The sequence below is a fragment of the Condylura cristata genome, unplaced genomic scaffold (genome assembly GCF_000260355.1).
Source record: "Condylura cristata isolate star-nosed mole 26May11 unplaced genomic scaffold, ConCri1.0 scaffold00008, whole genome shotgun sequence".
NCBI lineage: Eukaryota > Metazoa > Chordata > Mammalia > Eulipotyphla > Talpidae > Condylura > Condylura cristata.
Genome location: NW_004567109.1, coordinates 37603155 through 37625405, shown reverse-complemented (window position 1 = coordinate 37625405; position 22251 = coordinate 37603155). Strand labels below are relative to the sequence as shown.

The window sequence follows — 22251 nt, the reverse complement described above, 5'->3', positions numbered from 1 at the left end:
TTCTATCAGAGTTAAAAAAAAAATGGTTGAAATTCTTAGATGAAAATAGTTCTGTCTAGAAAATGTTGTTTAAAATAAATGTTATATTTGCAAACTTTCATGAATTCATCCCCTTTATTTTGCTCCCTCATTCTTTTATAAATATTTCTATCTTGGCCCTCCCTGGTGGTGCAGTGGGTTAAAGCACAGAACTGAAAAGCTTAAGCCACTTCTGCATGAGTTCGATTCCCGCCTTCCCCAGAGGTGACCACATGGTGTGACAGACCTCTCCTGACCAGCCCGCTGCTCCCCTCAGCAGTGTACTTCGTTGATCTGCCTGTTCTGTTCCCCATCTGGTGAAGCCTCTCACTGCCCCTGAGCCTTTGGCCTGTACCCCAGCTCTGTATGTACAAATAAATAAATCTTTTTTTTTTTTTTTTAAAAAAGCAAATCAAAAGGAGCAGGAGGCTAATTAGAAGTTCAATTTTAAATAATCAAAATTCTTAAATGAGAAAGTATTATGAAGAAGTAAAGAGTGGGCAAAAATAGATATCCTAGTCTCTAGCTCCTTGGGGGTGGCTGAGTACTATGGACATTGTCTATCAGCGTATCTTCATCCACTGCTTAATTGTTTTTCTTTCCCTTTCATCCAGGCTGCCATTCTCCACCTTAGCACCTGCCCCCTGGTAAACCCAACATGCTACAATAGACAAAGCAAAATTATGGTAGACCAGTGGCTTGACAAAAGGAAAGTGATTTGCTGAGGATAGAGCTACAAGGGCTAATGAAGAGAAAGCATAGAGAAAGATGATGTTGAAAGGCCTCTGCCTTTGTCTTAGAAGTGAAGGGAAGCCATCAGGGATTTTTGAGAAATGGGGCTCTAAATCAGGTATTTTCAAAATACCTATATCCTGAGTGGATAGGATATACTGAAAAAGAGAATAAAAACAGGCTAAACTTCAGGAAGATTTCTACATTAATTACCCTTCTAGAAAAACAGTGAAGATCTAAGTTTATGGTGTTTAAGGTGAAGAGCAAGGGGATTTAAGAGATATCTTAAAACTATGGAATCTGAAAATTTCCTTTTCAGTGGACAGTGAGATCTGTGACATGTTGGTGTAAGCAACAGGAAGATTAAGACGCATTTACCTAGTAAGATGTCTACATAAAATAAATCCTTAAATATTCCTTCACTCACACTTATTTGGTCACTAACTCAAGGTTAGTCAAAACTGTTAAAGCCTGGGAAGTGTTGAGTAGAAAATGCATTGTTAGAAAAAGAAGTGTTGAGTAGAAGTCTAGGGAGGATTTCTGGTGTAACAGCACAAGGATACCAATAATTGGGATAGTGAACCCAGACTGAGGAATAAGTTTAGATGGAATTTCTTTTTTTACTGTTTAATTTTTTGAGGTAGCTACAGGATATTCATAAATGTGTCAGAATAAAGTTTGGAAATGGGCCAAGATTGGTGATTGAGATTTGAGTACAACAAGGTGGGAAGTGAGGGGCTACTAATTTAAGAACATTTAGGGTGATAAAATGTTGGGAGGTGGCACAGACATGTGGGATCATCTACCTTAAAGAAAACACCCAGGAAAAAAGTGAAAAGGAGGCAAGGATCAAAGACACAGAATCATGTTATAGAAACCAAAAGTTGACAGAGTTCAGAAAGAAGTTTACATGTCAATTGCTACATACAGTCTTATGAAGCTGCAGCATTGCCATTTGCCATCCTTCAAGAGAACAATGATGTAGTGAAATGTTGGGAGATATAAACGATCAATTCAATGATATTATACAATTGTTACCACAGTTGTACAAAGATATATTTATATATATACAAAAGGGAGCTCAGTATATTTGCTAAGTTAAAAAAGTCTATATCCACTATGGGTTATATGTGCTATGAGAATATGTGTGTGTTCTATGCATATATATATACACACACACACACGTATGTGTGTGTGTGTTATATACATAAGTGTGTTACAGGAATATATGTATATGTGAAAATATATACATATATAAGGCTAAAAGAAATCTTTTGAAATCGGTACAGTAAAATTGTGAGAAACTAAGAAAGACTAGACTTTTAAAGTGGCTTCAGTATAGCAAAAGCACTTGAATGAAGGGGAAATTAAAGCAAAGGGAAGTACCCTGTTTATCTGCATACTTAATTATTGTGTGTATGTGTGTGTTACATAATCTTAAGAAGCGAGATTTCTAAGTGACTGAATATTTGTAGACATTGTATACACAGTCACCACATCTTTTGACACTAATGCAATCATGATGATGTGGTAATAAAATCCTAAATTTCCTATTCGATTATTTTTATTCTCTTCTTTTAGGTAGAGCATAACTTTTCACTGCTTCAGTGTTAGCATATCTAACAGATAATGTTAAAGAAAAGAGCAACACTTGCAGCACAGAGCCAATCACTGTCACTCTCACAAGGAAGTGATGAAGGTACTGAATTTAGCAGCACAACCTGCAGCCTTCAGTGCCCACCTGTACCTCCTGCAGCATTTACCTCTGTAATGTGACTTATAAACGCCCCTTACACCCCGTGAGTCCTGTTTCTCAATGAAGACTATAACGCAACCAAGATCGAAGTTTGAAACTTCAAATGCTCTTTAAATCAAACACAATAAAGAAAGTCCAGACATTTTTTCTTTTGGTGAGAAAAACTAACTCCTACTTCCACTCTCAACTCAATTGCATAACTCAAGAGAGCAAGAGGCAACTTTTCTTGGACTCTTCAAATAAACTCTCTTTAGGGATCAGGCTACGCACAAGAAAATAGCTCAGCAGGAATTTGAAGGGGGAAAAAAAAAAGAGAAAGTGAGAAACTAGGAATAAAAGCAGAAAAGAACCTGAGCAAAACATGACCAGTACCATAATATAATGTATGCACTGTCAAGCAACAGTTACTTGAATGTTATCAGGGACAAGGAATCAATTTAAAAAGTAAAGACCTGGCAGGGATGGGTTTTAGAAAAATACATGTGTCTGTTAGTTAGAAGGGCACATGGCCTAGTTTTGGCTAAATGAAGCTAAGAATGGTTTACAGTTTATGTGAGTCTATTTGCAGTAAGTTTGAAAGGCAATCTGAAACTGTTATTAGTTAGGGACCCATTGATGGATTATATACAGTCTGAAAGAGCCTTCGGCTAGACATCTTACAGATGTAAATATCAGACATGTGATAGCCTATGGAGCACATTAATTCTGCTGTGAAAGGGGGTATGAGCTGGGAGTAGGAAAGGGGAAGCTCTGAGGTCACTCCCCTTCACCATCTACTATTCCTCACATACTACAAATGACTGCTGGAGACTGTGGACTTTGGGACTCAGCCACTGCCTGGTGGAATGTCACAAAACTTCAAATATAAACAAGTCAGTTTTCAAATACCTGAGCACTGCCAAAAGCTGCCTGTAAATCAGGCTACGTCAACTTTGTTGAGAACTTTTAGTGCGTTACCCTTGAGATATGCATGTTCTAAGAACTAGCAAATTTCAAGACCTGATCTCCCATGACATGCATCTGTCCTCACCATCCTCCTCTTTCCCACTTTCTGATTTTCCAAATTATCTCCCTTTAACAAATAAAAACTTGAATGGAGACAGTATATTATCAGGCTTCCCAATTACTTGTGCAGCTGAGTTCCAGGCTAAAACTCCACTCACAGAATACAATCTTAGCTAGAGGTTTTTAAACACCTCTTCCCAGCATTATGATCTCGGTTGGTGAACTTGCTTCCGAATTCTTTGAGAAAAGAGAATCACCTAGTGAGGGAATGTCTTCTAGTTCTCCACACTGCATCGCTTGCAGGCATTGCTACCCACTTACTCTCTTTCCCTCTTCTTACTAAATATCAATGATTTGTGCTTCTAGGCCCCTGTGATCCCATCATCTCTTGCCTAGCCAAGGAAAAGGCTGTAGCAATCATTGGCTGTGTCAGTAGTTTCTCTCTTGGATCATTCCATGTGGCACATAACCCTGCTACAATTTCTTCCAATTTAAAAATATTCTGTTCAGATCACATGACCTTCCAGTGAAACTTTTAGGAGTTCATTTACTTATGGTCTTCAACTCCCCTCCTCCATTCCTAAGAGCTTAAACCACTCAGGATCAGTTTGTCATTCTATTCCTATTATCCCAACAATCCCTGTCAAGTTCATGGGCATGTTGCAAAATCCAATGTTTTGTTTTCTTGGCCTTCATCTTACTGGGCCTACTTAACACAACTGATGGCTCCTTCCTTCTTGAAATCCTTTCTTCACTTGGCATTAAGAAGAAAGCTCTTACTTTTCCTTCCACCAGACTGACATCTTCCTCAGATTCCTGTATTGTCTCCTCGTCTTTTCAATGGGAAAGTGCTCCAAGACTCAGTCCTTGGAACCCTTCTCTTGTTTACCCGTAGCTACTTGCTGTCTGATCTTAATAAGATGATCAATCTCACCTTTCCAGTCTGGCCTACTCCCTAGACACCAGACTTGTACTGCCAACTGCCTGAAACACCTTTCCACTTAGATATCTAATACACACTTCAAACTTACCTTTTCTCAAACTGAAATGTTGATTCCACTTCCTACACAAACCTGCTTGCCCCCCCCCCCAATATCCCTGACAGTGTAAAAGGTAACTCTGTCCTCACTGATAAGACCAAATATCTTGGAAGTCTTTCCTGAGTGACTCTTTAATACCACATACTCTGCCCCACCCCATCCAATTAATCAGCATTTTCTATTGGTTCATTCAAAACGTATTCGGAATCTAATCATTTCTCAACATTATTACTTTTATTAATGCCTTCATCACCTCTCACCAGGATATTGGAAGAATCTCTTAGGGGTGGTCTCCCTATGCCTACCCTCTTCACCTTGTTAGAATCAAATTTTTCTTTTTGCCATAGAAGTGATACGTTTTTAATCTAAGTTCAGCCATGTGACTTCTGTGTGTAAGCCCTTTTTTCCTCTAATCTACTGGTTACCTAGCCCCCAAATCACCTCTTAAGCCTGATTTTTTGGTACACTCCCCACCTTTTTCACTCAACTGAAGCCAACTGCAGCTTACTGGTTTTTTTGAGGACAACAAACATCTTCCCAACCCAAAGCCTGCACACCCAGGGCACACTTCCATTAGTCATGCTCATTACTTAGAGACCCACTTACTTAGGTTTCACTAAAATAAGTCATCTCGTGCTTTCCCTGGTGGTGCAGCAGTTTAAAACTCCTCATTATGAAGCCCTCAGGAGCCAATGCAGCACGAATTCGATCCCCCGCCAGGGAGCTGACCCACATGGCATGGCAGACCTCTCCTGATCTGGCCACTGCTCCCCTTAGCAGTATGTTTCAGTACATATGCCTGTTCTGTTCCCCACTCTGTCTTTGGTGAATCCTCTCACCCACAACACCTCTGGCCTGTACCCCAGTTCTGTAAGCATAAAACAAAAATCTTTAAAAAAAGTCATCCCCTCTTCTCCTTCCTTCCCACAGTGCCCATCCTCAATCCCAAAGTATTCCTGACATTTCATCCCCTGCTACTTTTCTTCTGTAACACTCACCATCATCTGACATGTATACTTTCTTGTCTATTTATTTAAAATCTGTGTGCCCCAGATTTCAGAATACATGCTTTTTGTTTTGCTTATAGCTGACCTAGTAAAAAGAAGAGTTTGCCACATCGAGTGCCTAATAAATATTTATTGAATTAATTCTTATTTTTCTTATTCATCTCAGTAGGTGATTATGACCTCGCAGAATTACTTCTGTATTCACTAAGAGACAGGCATGAAAGACAACTATTAGTGATGGAGACATTCAGATGTCAACTATAACCCCATTAACAGAAACTAGCAACAGATAAAAAATAAGCAATGAGGATGCCCCTGACTGGGGCAGCTTTGAGATCCTCCAGTGTGTGGTTGACTGAGGTGGGTCATCTGGGTGGTGGAGTTTCACTGATTCCCAAATGAGTATGAGACAAGCAGTCTGCCCAAGCCTTTCTTACAGCCTCAGTCACATAGCCAGGAGTATCATGGAGCTTTACCTAGAACCTCAGCACCAGACTGAAGATCTATTATCAGAAACATATTAAGAAGGTACTGACTACTAGTAAGGAGCACAAAAGCATTTGAAAGTACTTTTTAATCCTCTTGCCTCATGCCTCCGTTATGATGAGATTAGAAAATTAAAATGGAGGTTAAAAATATCTGCAGTTCTATCACTTTAACTTAACTACTAACTCACAGTGATGAGCCCTTCTAGGTTCTGTATATAAAATTCACTCATAAAAAACTTGAGGGTATAGTTCATGTTATCATGTACTATGAACATTTTAACTACACACAATGTTGGATTGCATTATGTATTTGGTATGCTGTGCTGACTATGAAAGCTCTCATAATGCAAATTCTTCATCCATTCCATGCCCTTCTGCATTCTTTTTAACTGTTTTCTTATAAAAAAATATTTTCATTTAGCTTCTTCCTTTTTTTTTTTTTTTAAGATTTATTTATTCATACAGAACTGGGGTACAGGCCAGAGATGCGGAGGGTGAGAGGATTCACCAGAGACAGAGCGGGAAGCAGAACAGGCAGATCGATGAAGTACACTGCTGAGGGGAGCAGCGGGCGGGTCAGGAGAGGTCTGCCACGCCATGTGGTCACCTCCGGGGCAGGCGGGAATTGAACTCATGCGGAAGCGGCTTTAGTTTCTCAGTGCAGTGCTTTAACCCGCTGCGCCACCAGGGAGGGCCCTAGCTTCTTCCTTTTTAGCAGTAAATCTTACCTTCCAGAGGGTCTCTGGATTCTCTGGTCAATAAGACAATGACTGAGTTTATCCTGCATTAAGTCCAGACAATATGTGCCTGGCTGATTTAGGTCGACTCTTTAGCTAGCAGCTATAGTTTTATGATTCCTGAATAACAGAAGCTTACAGTTCTTTCTTTCTAGACCTAATAGATTCCCTGGTTCATATATACAATTACCAAAGTCTACGATTCTACCCCTGGAGAAAAAGAGATAGGATGGAGCTCTAAAAGTAAATAAATATTCTGGTTCTCTTGCTTCTCCCTTAGGTTTTACATGTCCACAAGGGACCTGCAATTTGGAAAATATAGTTATTCATGGTTAAGGATTAGCGCCTTATCTTTATAGCAATTAGGGAAGTCTTAGGACCCTTCTGAATTTCAGATATTTCCTTGGTAAAATCTGAGGATTAAAGCTGGTAGGTGATTTCTAAGGCTCTTTCAGCTCTTAAAAGTGAAGCTTTTAGTTTCTGAGGTCCACCAATCGAAATGTACATGTTATAAAACAGACAGGGTGGAAACATGGACTAAACTCCAGAGCAAGAAAACAGAGACATCAAGTCAATTTGGAATTATACATGCACAGCTGCCCTCTTAGTTACTACTACTGCATGTAACCAGGAAGAAACTTCAGCCTAACATACAGCACCACTGTGCAGTAGTAGAAAAATCTCTATTATTAAAGAACAAAACAAAACAAACCCCAAAACAAATAAAAATTATAAATAGGAGATGCAAATGAAATTCAATACTTTCTATGGCAAAGATAAATAGGTTTGATGTAACTTAACAAAGGCAAAACCATAACAAAGGAGATAATGAACAGAAGAACCTAGCAAAGTCTTGCACAGGCCCTCCATACAGTCAATGCTCAACACATTTTGGCTCAACATTTTTCCTCTTTTCTTTCTTTTGAGGGTCAACTTTGCAGCAAGAAATACCTGATTTAAAGTATACGACATTTTCCTTCAAACCTTAAAGGGAAATATCTAAAGCAGCACACTGATTTAATTTGAACATAATGGGATACAGTTCACCTTTATAAAATCTCCAAGAGATTACTGACCTGAATTCAAGTCTCGTCCTGGATTGAAGGCTCGACTATTAACAGTAGTAGAAAGTCGATCACAACTAATTGTCCTAGATACATTGGTATTAAAGTTTCCATCAAATCTGAAATAGAAGAGAATCAGTAGTTTTTATTTGGTGATTATTCAATAAAGGAAAACAAACAAAAATAGTTCATCAGGTATAAGAAGTAGATCCGCTCATAAAGTTGTGGTTTAGATTTTAAGTATTACAAAAAAGCACTTCAGAACAGCATGAGGAAAAAAAGTATCTACATTTAGGTTTCAAAAATCAAGCTCAACTCTAAGAAGGTAAAGAAATAATCAGCATTTGAAACAACTCCCTCTTCCCCTCCAATGAATACAGATCAAAATATTATAGATAAAAACAGAAAACATATTTGACAAAATTTAGACTGGCAGATTTGAGCTCCATGTAATATATGAGACACTTCCCCAGATTATACTACGTGAGGATCAGCAACCAAGAACAACAGTAGATCTTAGTGAAGACAAAGAGGGCTCTGGGACAGGAAATCTTCAGATGAATCCCTGCTCTGTCATATTAAATGTGCAACCTTGGACAAAATCTTCATTTTCCTTCAACACATTTCTCAATTTTTGAGACTCAATTTTCTTACTTACAAACAAACAACAAAAAAACCTTACTTTCCAAAACTGAGAAAAGATTGCTAATAATGTACTGAAGTTCTTCTCAAGGATATATATCACATAGCTGGTCTTTTTAGATTTCCAGTGGTAGTATAAAGCTAGTATTGGAGCTAGAATAATGCTGTTAGTCTGGCTAGTAGCTGCTAAATAAATACCAGGGTAATCAATGACTGGGTGCTAGCGCAAACAATAATTTCAAGGAAAATAAACCAACTAATTTGTATTCAATAAGTGGATTTTTTAAGTCAATTTAATCAGATCTAACAGGAGAGAACATTTTTGAACTTCTAAGTAACCCATTTAGGGTTTTAGATACTAAGAGGACTCACAAAGTCTCTAAGTATTCCCCCAAAGAAATAATAATTCTCAAAATTATGTTAACTAATCTTCCACAAATATCCACTGTGCTAAACACAAGTCTGGTTTTTTCCAGGGGTCTGGAAGAACCAGCATGCGAGGACCATGTCTAAGATGAATAATTCCTAGTTACTAAAACGGCCCATATTCACAATCACCTGAAAGGTATACTGGAATGCAGGTACTTGGGGCCCACCCTGGCAAAGTCTGATTTAGTGAGTCTGAGGCCCAGGCATCTGACTTTGACAGGCTTTCCTGGGATGCAGAATGACTTTCTGTGTGAGCACAGGCAGAGATAAAGACAGAGGATCTTCATAATTTTTAGGGGTGCTTAAAATTCACATTTTTTAAAAGATTTATCTATTTATTCACATAGAACTGGGGTACAGGCCAGAGATGCGGAGAGTGAGAGGATTCACCAGAGACAGAGAGGGGAGCAGAACAGGCAGATCAACGAAGTACACTGCTGAGGGGAGCAGCGGGCGGGTAAGGAGAGGTCTGCCACGCCATGTGGATCTCCTCCGGGGCAGGCGGGGATTGAACTCATGTGGAAGTGGCTTAAGCTTCTTAGTGCTGTGCTTTAACCCACTGCACCACCAGGGAGGGCCCTTAAAATTGACATTTTGACTTTTATACAATTCATGACCCCTTTACATCCCTACTCATTTCATGGTTGAGGAAAGTGACACCAAAGATGACCCAGTAAGCTAAGGTCCTAACAGGAATGTGAACTGATTGCCCCACTACTTCCTGTCCAAGATGAGCTACATACCACAATGCTTAATTCAAGTGACACAAAAGTTGCTAAAAAGGACAAATCAGGAGAGTTACTGATAGTTTCTCCTAGGAAGAAGGTAAGACTGGAGTGCTCCATCTCTACCAGTGCAGTCTTCCTACACAGGACCCGTGCCATCAGCCCTACCTCTCCAGAGAGCTAAAGTCCCATGCTCAGCATGCACAGCTTCCCTGAGCTTGTGAAATGAACATTGCTATTGGAGAGCAAGGAGACCAGCCAATTATTTTTATAGTTTGTTTTCCTTTCTGAACTGAAAAGACCATCTGTAAGAGCATTAAAGAAAACATTTTTATAACAATATAAATGGAAGTGACTCATTAACAGGAGTAGGTACTCAGTAAACATTTGCCAGTCATAAAAAAGTTTCACAATATAGTACTTGCCATCAATAATCTACCCAACCTCTTTCTACTATCTCCTAACCTATTGTTCTAGCCAGCCCAGTCCCTCTGTGCATTTTTCACTGGATTCCAAGGGTGATGCTCTCTGGGTCTACTGCACTCACTCTGTAAGCCCAGCTCTACTTCCTCCTCTGCCGTGGTCAGCTCCAGCCTATGAGGATCCCTTCCCTTCTTCAAAATGATTAGTGCTATCATGCTTCCTAAGTCTATGCTTGTGTCCCTTTTTACATTTTTATTATTTGGTAATCAGGCTTAAAATAGTGTCATCATAATTGACTTTTGTTACAGAGCAATTGATTTTAGGTTGTTTATAGTGAAAAAATGCTAATCAATACAACTTTCAAAATAAGGCTTATTATAAATAATGGACAAAAAATATCTTACTAATTTTGTTTTCCCCATACACCAAATAAAAGCTATATTGAAGGGAAATGCCACAAGTTTCTGTTATACAAGTCTTACAGTATACACCCTGCCACAGAGCAGCTGAACCCCAATTCTCTTTGTACCTTGTGGAGTCTTAGTTCTCCATTGGGACTATAAGTTACCTGAGGATATAGCTAGTTCTAGTTCTTTTAGGTCTAGCACACAGTTAGTTCTCCAAAAAGTCCTACTGACTAAAGCCAAAGAACAGAGAGCTAAATTATCAGAAAGCTCTGCACGTTTTATTCAATCAGATTCATTGAACACCTATGATGTACCAGAGATTGCTATTTAGGCAAAGCAAGATTATGTCATGGGCAGGAATACAGGCTTCAGAGTTGCACAAAGCTGAGCTGCAGTTTTGGTTTAAATTACTTTTCATTGTATAATTCTTGCACATAATTCACATTTTCTAAGTCTGCATTTTTCTTTTCTATAAAATGGTGATATTAATAGAAGTTATTTTATATAATTGTGTTAAGAATTGTCAGGGGCTCTCCCTGGTTGGCGCAACAGGTTAAAAGTACTGCACTCTGAAGCTCTCTAAAGCAACTGCTGCATGAGTTCAATCCCCAGCCAGGGAGCTGACCCACAAGGCACGGCAGACCTCTCCTGACCCACCTGATGCTCCTCTTAGCAATGTATTGCAGTAGATCTGCCTGTACTGTTCCCCACTCTGTCTCTGGTGAACCCTCTTACCCACCACACCTCTGGCCTATACCCCAGTTCTGTAAGTATAATAAATCTTAAAAAACAAAACAAAAAAAGAGAATTAAGTCAGAAAATGACTCTTAAGTCTTGGTACACAGTAAGCATTTAATAAATAGAAATAAAATATTACTGGATGCATTAATAATGATAAGATTTAACAGTTCCTAAAAGTGCTTATCCTGTCAAGTATATCCAAGTGCTTTACATGGATTAACTCATCTGACATTCACAAATCCTAAGGGAACTATTATTAACTCCACTTGCAGACCAGGAAACTGAGGCATAGAAATGCTAAATTAAGAAGCCCAAGTTCACAGCTGGGGAGTAGCAGAGCCAAGATGTGAACTTATTTGAGTTCTCATTCATAATGAATACGTTGGAGTGTAACTTGATAAACCAATCAATAAATCATTACCTAAAACAGCTGGAGTAGAATTCTGTTCTCTCAAAGGAGAGGATTACTTTGAAAGATTGTAGGGCTTAGGGAGAATCATTGCTTTTTCTTAAAATAAAAATGACAATACCTAACCATAAAGTTAGGTCACAATGGAAATTGAAAATAAAGAACTCTATGGGCAAAGATGAGGGAGTGAAAGAAGAGGATAATGATATTAAAGGCAGCTTTCTTTATTGCTTTTAGACAACTTAAATATTAAAATGTTCACCACTGGCTTACCTATGGAAGATTCCGAGGAGACTATTTTTTTCCAATTCTAGAAAAGCCTCCAGCTCCCTTCCCATGCTAGTGACATCTGAGATGTGCCAGGGAACCAGCATGCTAGAAGTTCCCAGGGGACAGCAGAGCTAGCAAATTCCTTTTCTGCACAGGGAGTGAGCAGACCATTTTCTCCTTTTTGTTGGTACCAACTTTCTCTTCTGAGAGACAGACTTGGGCATCATGGCAAAGGGATTTTGAACAAACAGTGTGTGTACAACAAAAATAATAAAGAAAAATATCAAAGGAAATGACATCAAAATTTGAAAACTCCTTAAATGAGACCATGAACTGGGGTGCCATGGCACAGAATGGGCAGATGACCACCACTCATTTATCATAAAAGTAGACAAGCACAATGCTGACACACAGCTCAGGGTAGCACCAACTGATGGGTACACACATACCACCCACAAGTCACACTTGACCCAAAAAGATGTTAAGTAGCCAAAGTGCCTTTCCTGAAAAAAATCCACAGAACAACCCTGATGTTTAAGAATTAAACAGCCATCTTACAGGAGAAGGTCAGCCAGATGCTAAATTGACTTAAATCCCATTAGTTCTAGGATATCTGGGTTCTGAAAGTTTACTCATAAGGGATGATACAGATTATTGCCTTATTTCAGAATTTAATTCTTGCTCCCTGAGTAATCCACACAAGGTAGAGAATGGGGCCATACTGAATTAATGTTCACCTATCAAGCTCCCACATTCTGATGAATTTGAAGACAGGACAACCACCTCCCTTGCTTCTGATTATTTGCTAGGTGTATGGTACCTGTAAGTGTCAATGATCTCATAGTACTTTCCAATGTCTTGCCCTTGGTATGCTGAGCCTCAGTCAGGGAATAGGTACTACTTACCTAAGTTAATGAGAAATGCCCAGAATTAAACCTTACTCCACTTTTATTGTTGCGTTCACCACTGATGTGCTAGTATAAGGAAGCAGGTGTTGGGGGGAAGGGAGGGGAGAGGAGAGAGAGGAGAGAAGAAAGAGAGGAGAGAGAGGGAGAGAGAGAACTGTGTCCCAAGTTGGTGAGTTTGGAGGGTCTTTGACAGGAGCAAAGACCCAGTGATTATCTGCTCTCCACTCATACATCTCTGGACTCCAACTCTTACTCAAAAGAGGAATAAAGCTTGCTAAGCCATTAGCTACCTTGGGGCCCAGAGTACCAGTTGATTTGCCTTACACGGGAATGCATTTTATGAATGACAGTTAGAAAATGATTTAGAGAAAAGAGACATGTGGCCCTCCCTGGTGGCCCAATGGGTTAGGATGCAGCACTGCAAGCTAGCTGCAGCTGCTTCAGTAAGAGTTCAATACCCATGGGGGGGGAGGGCGGTGGAGGTGGGCAGCAGACCTCTTCTGTCTCACCCAGTGTTCCCCTCAGCAATGTACTTTGTCAATCTGCCTGTTCTGCTCCCCAGTCTGTCTTTGGTGAATCCTCTCACTGCCCCTGCTCCTTTGGCCTGTATTCCAGTTCTGTATGCATAAATAAATATATCTTAAAAAAAAGAAACATGCTATTCACCCTGACTCAGACTGTGAGAAATATAAAGTTCATGCTTATGGTACCTTATAAAAATATGCCAATTACCTATGAGGTTATGGAAATGATTTTTCATTGAGAAATACAGTAGCTGACAGTCACGTTTATATAATTCCAAGCTTAAGGAAAGCTCAAGAATTGGAGAAACCATAAATTTTTGTATAAATTGAACAGGCTGTTGAACTTATCTCTTGATTTGTGCTTTAAAAAACGTAGCAACAGTAACAGAACAATCCTATCTAAATCTCAGGTAGACTTGCATTCTCAGAAAGGGGATATTTCGATGGTGACTGCTTTCTAGACTTATTTTCATAAGATAAAAACAGTGCCTGAAATTCAGTTTCAAGAGAAATAACTCCATTTTTCCTACCCCCTCAGTTTAAAAAAAAAAAACAACAACTTCCTTCTGGATTTACTTTCATGAACAACTGATCGAAACTGCATCCCGAGGGAGAAAACAGAACTGTGACTCCCACTTTGATCTCTTCCCCATGGAGAAATTCACTCCCTGCCTGGCTTGCAAGATGTTCATTTGATTGACGTTTGCTCTGATGTGCAAACTGCTTTGAACTTCAGACATTTAATTCCCATCAGGCTGCAGTCATTTTTATTCTCCTTCAACAGGATTTACAAGCAGGAGATCAGCAAATGTAGAAGATAAAATAAATTTGCAGAAGCTTTGAATCTTACATCAAAACAGTGTTCAAGTGAGTTCCAATTGGATTTCATTCAGCCTCGATTCACAGTGTAAATCAACTTTTCAGTGGAGTCCCAGTTTAGAAAGAAAAAGATATAAAGAAGAGAGACACATACCAGTTGGGGTTATTTCCTGAATCTCTTCCTTAGTCTTTGTTTAAATTTCCTATCGAAGGTGATTTGCTAGGCAAATCACTTCAGAACCTTGGGTTTTTCCTCAATATTTCCAACAAAGCCTGCCCAATTTATGATACAGTGCACAAAACCACATTCATGGTGTGGGTTCCAAGAACAGGAATGAAATGAGGTATTTTTCATGGACACATTTTTAAGGGAATCAATTAAAAATCAAATTCCTATGGGTATCTCCCAGAAGTGAGGCTTAAATTGATTGTTGGGTTCATAAACAAAGTCCCATTTGATTACAGTGAATGGGGCAGGGTATATATTTTAGTTGTTTGCTTGCTTTTAATCATTGTTCAAATGCTGAGACAGATGCAAGAGGTTAAAAAAAAAAAAAGGGACCATTTCTTCAGGTAGCAAACCCTTGTATCAGATCAGAGGCTGGTGTGGAGCAAATGCTGTAAACTTCTGATGGTGTTCACAACACCAGGCAGAGTCTTGCTGCTAGTACTGCTGAACCACCAAGTTTCATTTTAAGAAAAGCACAAATTTTTCCAGAAAGCAAAGGTAGCAAAACCACTTGACTAGAAACTATAGAAGCCTTTAGTGTGGACGTAGAAAAACACCTATGCTACCAGATCCCAAGTCCTAGTGACAGCCTGACAGCATCTGGTTCACTGCAATATGACAGGGAGATATATCGCTTCACCTCCAATCAACCAGCTTCCCGCTCATTCTTTCTGAGAAGTGTCTGCTCTCCAAATATTTGAGCAACACCAGTTAAAAAGAATTAAACAAGAACCCCCTTATCTTCCACTTAACCACGAATGAGAATAAAGTTAAACAAAGAAAGAGCTAAGATAAAAATCAAACATCTGCACTAGCAAATATTTAAACTCTGTTTGAATGTTGAGGAAAGGAGTAAGAGTAGGAACACTTCAAAAAGGAACTATCACATTTATAAAGTAAATGATACTCAAATCCCCCCAACTGAGTTTACTTATTCAAACACCTAAATTAATGGGCAAACTGAAACACTGTCAAATAACGTGTAATCATGTTCCGAGAAATGGTTTTTCCTTCCATCTCTGCAGAGATGGGAGTGATAAGTCACATTCTTTTTGTTCTTATCAGTAATAAGGATTAAACTTTCAGGCTTCAGCAACTCAGCCAGACTGGAAACAAGGGATTTCAAATACCTTTAGAAGGCAAGGTTTTCAGAGCAATAAAGCATCTTCCTCCTCAGTATGAACATCCAAGTACCATAGAAATCAACGGTATTTCTTCTTTGTCATTTCCCATACAACAGATCATTGAGAGCAGGCCTGCTATGATGCTGTGTCTTACTTTTAGATTACAAGTGCCAGTATTATCAAGCCACTTTCTCACACAAGTTTGGAAAACTGCACAAGGGACAGATATTTAGAGGAGCTGGAAGTGGCCATAATCACATCAGAGATGATATTCTAGGTTTGGGGAAGGTGTGAATGAAGACGATGAAAAGGAACTATGGAAAATCAGAGGGAGCAGGCAGATGACAGAGGCCTGGTGGGATCCCTCCATGCTGTTCCCCAGGCCTTGTTCACCCTACCACTTGGCCTCCTCTAAGGATTTAACATATTTCTTCATTGTGCTGCATTTATCCCTGGGGCTAGCCCAGAGTCTTCCTGTGAAGAATTAGTTAAGTATGCGTTCACTGAAAGAACATGGAAAGCCTAAGAGACAGATTTCTCAAAACTGTAACTTGTGTTTTCTCCCCACACATACACTGAGTAGTTAGTAAACAGCAGACACCTCTGACTGGCATGGCACAGAGACCGAAGCACAGAGAGCCTCCGTCAGCCAATGACCTTAGAGGTGAACTGGCTTGATTGTCAGGCACAGACGCACTGGAGAGGGAGTCACCGGTCCAAACCTCTCTGTTCTGTAAAAGGAAACACGAACCACATGATGCGAGATGCTTATGACTAATGTGACCTCAAAAGGTATCACTGAGCCAGTAATAAAAACACGACAAAGGTATGAGTGTGAGGACAAAGATGTACCTCACCCTATCAGACAAGTCCCCCGAAAGACATCACAGAGACTGGTTTTTAAATCTTGGCCTTCCTTGAACACACTTTGATATATTTTTTTTAAGATTTATTTATTTATTCGTACAGAACGGGGGTACAGGCCAGAGATGCGGAGGGTGAGAGGATTCACCAGGGACAGAGTGGGGAGCAGAACAGGCAGATCGACGAAGTACACTGCTAAGGGGAGCAGCGAGGGGGTCAGGAGAGGTCTGCCAAGCCATGTGGTCACATTCCAGGGCAGGTGGGGATTGAACTCATGCGGAAGTGGCTTGAGCTTCTCAGTGTAGTGCTTTAACCCACTGCGCCACCAGGGAGGGCCCACACTTTGATATTTTTGCACAATAAAATACAAAAATACTCAAGGGAAGTTTCTTGTCCTCTACTATGACAGGGTGTATCTATTTCTTAAAGCTGGCATAGTCTACCTGCTAGTTTCTTTTAGAGGCCAGATTTTTAAAAAAGAAAGGAAGAAAGAAAAGGAAATCACAGGGCTAGCTCTCCCTAAAATCTATAAGAAGCAGCTGGTGAAATTCAGCATTAAAAAGCTGTGGAAGTCTTCCGTCCTTACTTCAGTGAAGGTCACACAAGGAAAAATCCAGGAAGCAGGAAGCAAGACTGTTAGCAGGCAGATGTGCAGGTGCTTTCTGCCTGTGTCTCAACACTCATCCTGCAGGCTTAGATCTCCATCTTGATCTCAGTCTCCCTCTCTCGCTCTCCATAAGCCACTGCAGAAATATGTTTAAAATTGAAACATAGGAGGCTAGGAAAGCCTTCTATTCAGTCAACTTAGAATCTGCAGAGGGTCTTCTTAAAATAGCCTTAAGTGAAATTCTAAGAAGGCACACATAGTTCAGCATTTCAATTGGCAGATAAACCATTTCAATTTTACTACTGGCCACACTATTTGATCATTAAAGGAAAAATTGATTCGGAAGCAGCAAACCCAGATCCGTGCTCCTCGGAGCCCCACGCAGTCTTGAGGCTGCTCCTTCATCTGCAAAATGGAGGAGGTGGGGGAGGGCCGCACCTACCCTACCAGTGTGTTGAGAGGATCACACGAAGAATGCAAGTAAAATAATGTTTACAGAAGTAAAAGCCTAAGAAGGTATTTTGCTAAAGTATAAACATATGTAACTCTTTTACATAAATTAAACCAAGTAAGGAAGTATGCTTTCTGAAATGTAAAGCATTCTGCAAAATCTTGGATGAATTTTGAGCTCAACTCAAGTCTCTCTGGTACCAATATCCACAAAGACTGGGACATTTCACCTGCCTGTAGGTAATAATAATTTTTAAAGGGACCAGAGATGAATATTTACCATAAGGCGGGGAGGTGACTTGAAAGACCAAGTCTGACCATAGAGCACTTTCAGGGCAAAAACACAAAACACAGAGTCCTGGTGGGGAAGACCAGGACAAGCCATAAAGTGAAACTCAGTTGTCAACGACCATGCTTGTCACATCATTTGACCTTGTGACTCGGAGAGAACAAAAGAACAGGAGTCATTCTGCAAAGTACCTGGCTAAGAGGCACTTTTATTTTTCACAAGGACAGATATAATAAAATGTATACAGAGTTAAACAATTTACACCCCCCCCCTTTTGTTCCCATGTGTTCCACCTTACAACAGGGCTGGGAGGAAACCAGGAGTTGTCCACATGGGTTAACTGTTATTGTGCATAAAAACTCAGGTGTGGACATTAAAGTTATACATTTCAATGCTGCCCTTTCTCCTGAACTGCTGTGAATATAACAGCCGTGAGAGTGAAAGTATTTGTAAGCTTAAGAAATGATGCTGCAATGTCAATTACTTGGCAAACACCTCCCAAGAATGATCCATGTAAAACCCATAATCAAAAATCACCATGTTCATATTGAATTCATCACCTTAAGGCTCTTCTCTTGCTCTTATTTGTGTCTTTTAGTTAATAAGATTCTTATCCTCCGAGATGCTCAATGTAGCATTTAGAACCATTTTAAAAATCTTCCTTCCTAACTTAATCTCCAAAAATACCTAGGTGGCAGATTCTCTCCTCTGCCACTGCCATGCTTACATTTTGTGTGAGCTACCACCAATTTAGGTGTCTTCTGCTTGCCTGCAGTCCTTTCCTAAAGGTTTCCTCTTTTTTTCCTGAATTATTAGGATGGCCCAGCTTGGCATGCAACTTCACCACAATTTATCCTTCACTTGCCAACTAATTAATTTGTTCAAATTATAAACCTGACCACAGCCTTTCCTGCCCTTTAAAACTTAACAGCTTCCAGAGGGAAAATGGTCAAGCACAGAGCCTCTCAGCCAGCCACAGTACACCTCTCATTTACCACCCAGCTAAGCCTTTTGCCTTAGTCTACTCCATCTTCATTGACACTTGCTGCTTTCTGGTCTGAAACATCCTTTCCAGATCTGTCTGCAGAAGTTCTGCACTTCAGGGCACCAACTATCACTTCATCAAGCCCAAGTTCTCAGCGGTCTCTGTAGCTCAGTGTAGGTCAACTGCCTCAAAAAGAATATTTGGATCTCTTTTACAACACAGGATGGAGTCTGCCAGAGGTATTTGGAAATGTCATGCTTTTAAGCTTATATGTTATACAATCCACTATTACTCTTACTCATGCCCCCTATTATCAGTGATTAAATCAAAAGGGCAACTGAGATAACTAAGACAATATCAACTCAAGTTTCCTGTCAGAGCTTAGACTGATGGAATAACGCTCAGATAAAAACTACTATTAGAAGTGAGCATAAGCGTATTCAAATTTCTGCTTAAAGGGAAAGCAGTTCAGTAAATCTCACATCTTCACCACCAGTACTCCAAAACCAAAGACAACATCAGGTCTGCAACCACAAACTAACTCCTTTGACAAATATTTACTAAGGACCTGTTTAAGCAATGTGTAGAACACAAAGCTCAATCTGTCAGGATCTCTGAACTCAAGTGTAACTAAGGAGAAAGATGAGAGGGCACACAGCATGTAAATATGCTTTAGAAGCTGGTGTGAAGTATTCAAAAGTGATGACCAAGGCTCAACCTCAGCTACTGATTGCACCCCATTTCCATGCCCAAGATGCCAATAGCCAAGTTCAGGTCTTGCCCTTGCCTACATGAGATGAGACTTGGTGTTCACTGGTTACATGTTGATGGGAAATGCCCATATCTGATGTTTTCTCATTTCACCCCCTTTAAAAAAAAAAATCTTTAAATTCTTTCATTTAAGCAACCAATCATCATCATCTAAAATGTGTCAGGTAATGAAGATGGAGAAGAAAGAAGCCTAAGACTCCTCAAAAAAGTCCCAGATCTTCAGTCTAGGACTTGAGGTTCTCTGTGATCTGACACTTACCCTACTTCTCAGCCACCTCTTCCCTCACTAGCTCCAGGTTCATGATGGACTCTTTAGTGTCCCTGACCATTCCAGCCATGAAGTTATCTTCACATTGATTTTTTCTTTCTGCCTTCATGTCCTCATGTTATAACCTCTTTTCTACTGCAGTGCTTCTTCTGCAAACCATTTCACAAACTTTTTTTTTTTTTTTAAGATTTATTTTATTTGTACATACAGAACTGGGGTATAGACCAGAGGCTCAGGGGTAGTGAGAAGCTTCACCAGAGACATAGTGGGGAGCAGAACAGGCAGATCTACGAAGTACACTGCTGAGGGGAGCAGCGGGTGGGCCAGAAGAGGTTTGCCACGCTATGTGGTCACCTCCGGGGCAGGCAGGAATTGAACTCATGCGGAAGTGGCTTTAGCTTCTCAGTGCAGTGCTTTAACCTGCTGCGCCACCAGGGAGGGCCTCACAAATATTTTTTATAGGAATGCATGAATGAGTAATTTAACCTCTGTAACCCTTGCTGCAAAAGATTATCTCCTCCCCCCACCCCTTAAGCCTCAACAAGATAAAAATGAATTGCTCACTTAATCTAAAATTTACAAATTTGAGAAGTAGAAAAATTGCCTATAATGGCGAATGCCTCCATTTAAAAAAACAAAACCTAAAAAGGTTGAGAAAATTAGAAAACCTTAAAAATATATAGTTCAATATGCAAAACAGAGTTCAACTGCTTATTTTAAATTACAGTAGAGGAAAGTGAGGACTAAAGAAGTTAAGCGAACTTTCTTATTTCACAGGGAAAAGTAGCAGTGACCCATCCAGTCTTAGAACTATGACTCTGATATGGTCTGCATCATAATTGACTTAAAAGAAAAAGGTGCCTGTCTTAACCACTTAAAGAATTTCTTTCCCATAATAGTAGAATGTGAAGTGATTTTTAAAATAAAATTAACAATTTTTTTTGACGCTTGTCTTCTCTTAAAAATGAAAGGGAACTCATGTTTGGGTTCAAGTAAATTAACTAAAAAAAAAAGAATAGAGAAATTACAACACAAAATATACAACAAATTTGCATGATAAATGCCTATGCTCCTTTCCAGGTAGCTTATTAACATGAGTACTAACTTTTTAAAGAGAAGCAGTGAGGCAGAACATAGTACAAAGTTTGTGGCATGAGTGTGGCATCCCACAGCCTAAAATTGAGTGTTAATGAAAACTTAACTTCAGTGTTAGCTTGTGCAGTCCAGTTTTCTATGCTTATTTTTAAAAAAATATGAAGTTAATGTTATATGTCTGAGCCATAATACTAAGAAATTTGATCAATTACTCTGGGTGTTTCTGTGAAGGAGTTTTTGAGATGACATCAACATTTAAATCAGTGGGATGGTGGGATGGGTTTCACTTAATTAGTTGAAAACCCTAATAAAACATTGACCTTCCCCAACAAGAAGAAAATATGCAGGCAGATTGGAACTACAACTCTTTGCTGGGCTACACTGTAGACTTTGAACTTCCATCTCTGCAATCATATAAGCCAATTCCTTAAAATAAATCACTCTCTCTTCCACATTTTCCATTGGTTCTGTTTCTCTGGAGAACCCTGAGGGTTATAACAGCGGTTGCTCATGAGAACTGTAATCAGCAGTCTGTGTTCTTGCATCAGGACCCATGCTAGTTGCTTTGTCTGCAACACAATACTCCAAAGAGGCTGAGTGATACAAGACCTGACTTCTGAAATCATATCCTTCTAGTGGATGCCAGCAGGGGAGGCATTAAATTTGGGTTCTCAGGAAATGAGAGGAGTCCTATCTGCCTTCCCCATTGACTATATCCATCTCAATGGAGGCCCCAACTTAAAGAGTGCCTTGTAAAATAGCAGGGATCCACTTTGACATCAGTTTCAGGAGTTTCTTCATTTGTTGGAATTGCTAAAGCTTTTAAAGTCTCCCCTGAGGGGTGTAAGAGAATTAGCTACAGAGCTGAAGTCTCCTAACTCCAGGTGGTTGGCTTCAGAGAGCTTGGAAACAGGTTGCTTACTTACTCCAGTGCCATCAGAATCACTCACTCACCTTAGACCTGGTCTAGACACTTTTGTACCAGTCCCTGCAGTGATTAGCCAATTAACAAAAATAACAGCACTGAATGGATGGACACAAATAAAAAGTCAAGTCCATTTTGTCCATTTCCCAGAATTTCTTTCCAAATCTACCCTCTGCAATGAATGTTCTTTCTTCTTTAAAAATAAATAAATAAATAAACAAAAAAATGACACCAGGCAGGAAAACATACATAAGAAATTGGGGAAAGGAAGAGAGAAATGAATTGAGAGATTAAGTGGGTATTATTAGTTTTATGCATAAGGGAGCTATGTTTTTTAAACTTCACAGAATGAGAATGCATGTCTTAAAAATGGCACTGCATGGAATGCACATGGATAAAACACGTTCTTGAGTCAAATTTATTAATGTTCTATGGTCTTTTTAGATCAAGAATTGCACATTCACATGCTAATGTGGGCCAACATGGTGATGAAAGTTAGG

At 39.6% G+C, this 22251-nt stretch overlaps 1 protein-coding gene across 2 annotated transcripts in view; it reads right to left on the bottom strand.

Moving 5' to 3' along the window:
• Window positions 1-22251, bottom strand: part of CACHD1 (cache domain containing 1) — a 201462-nt gene that overhangs the window by 62372 nt on the left and 116839 nt on the right. For both annotated transcript variants that reach the window (XM_004679077.2, XM_012722438.1), the window contains exon 4: window positions 7860-7966. In XM_004679077.2, coding sequence (XP_004679134.2) covers window positions 7860-7966 — 107 coding nt within the window. The remainder of the gene's footprint in view (window positions 1-7859; window positions 7967-22251) is intronic.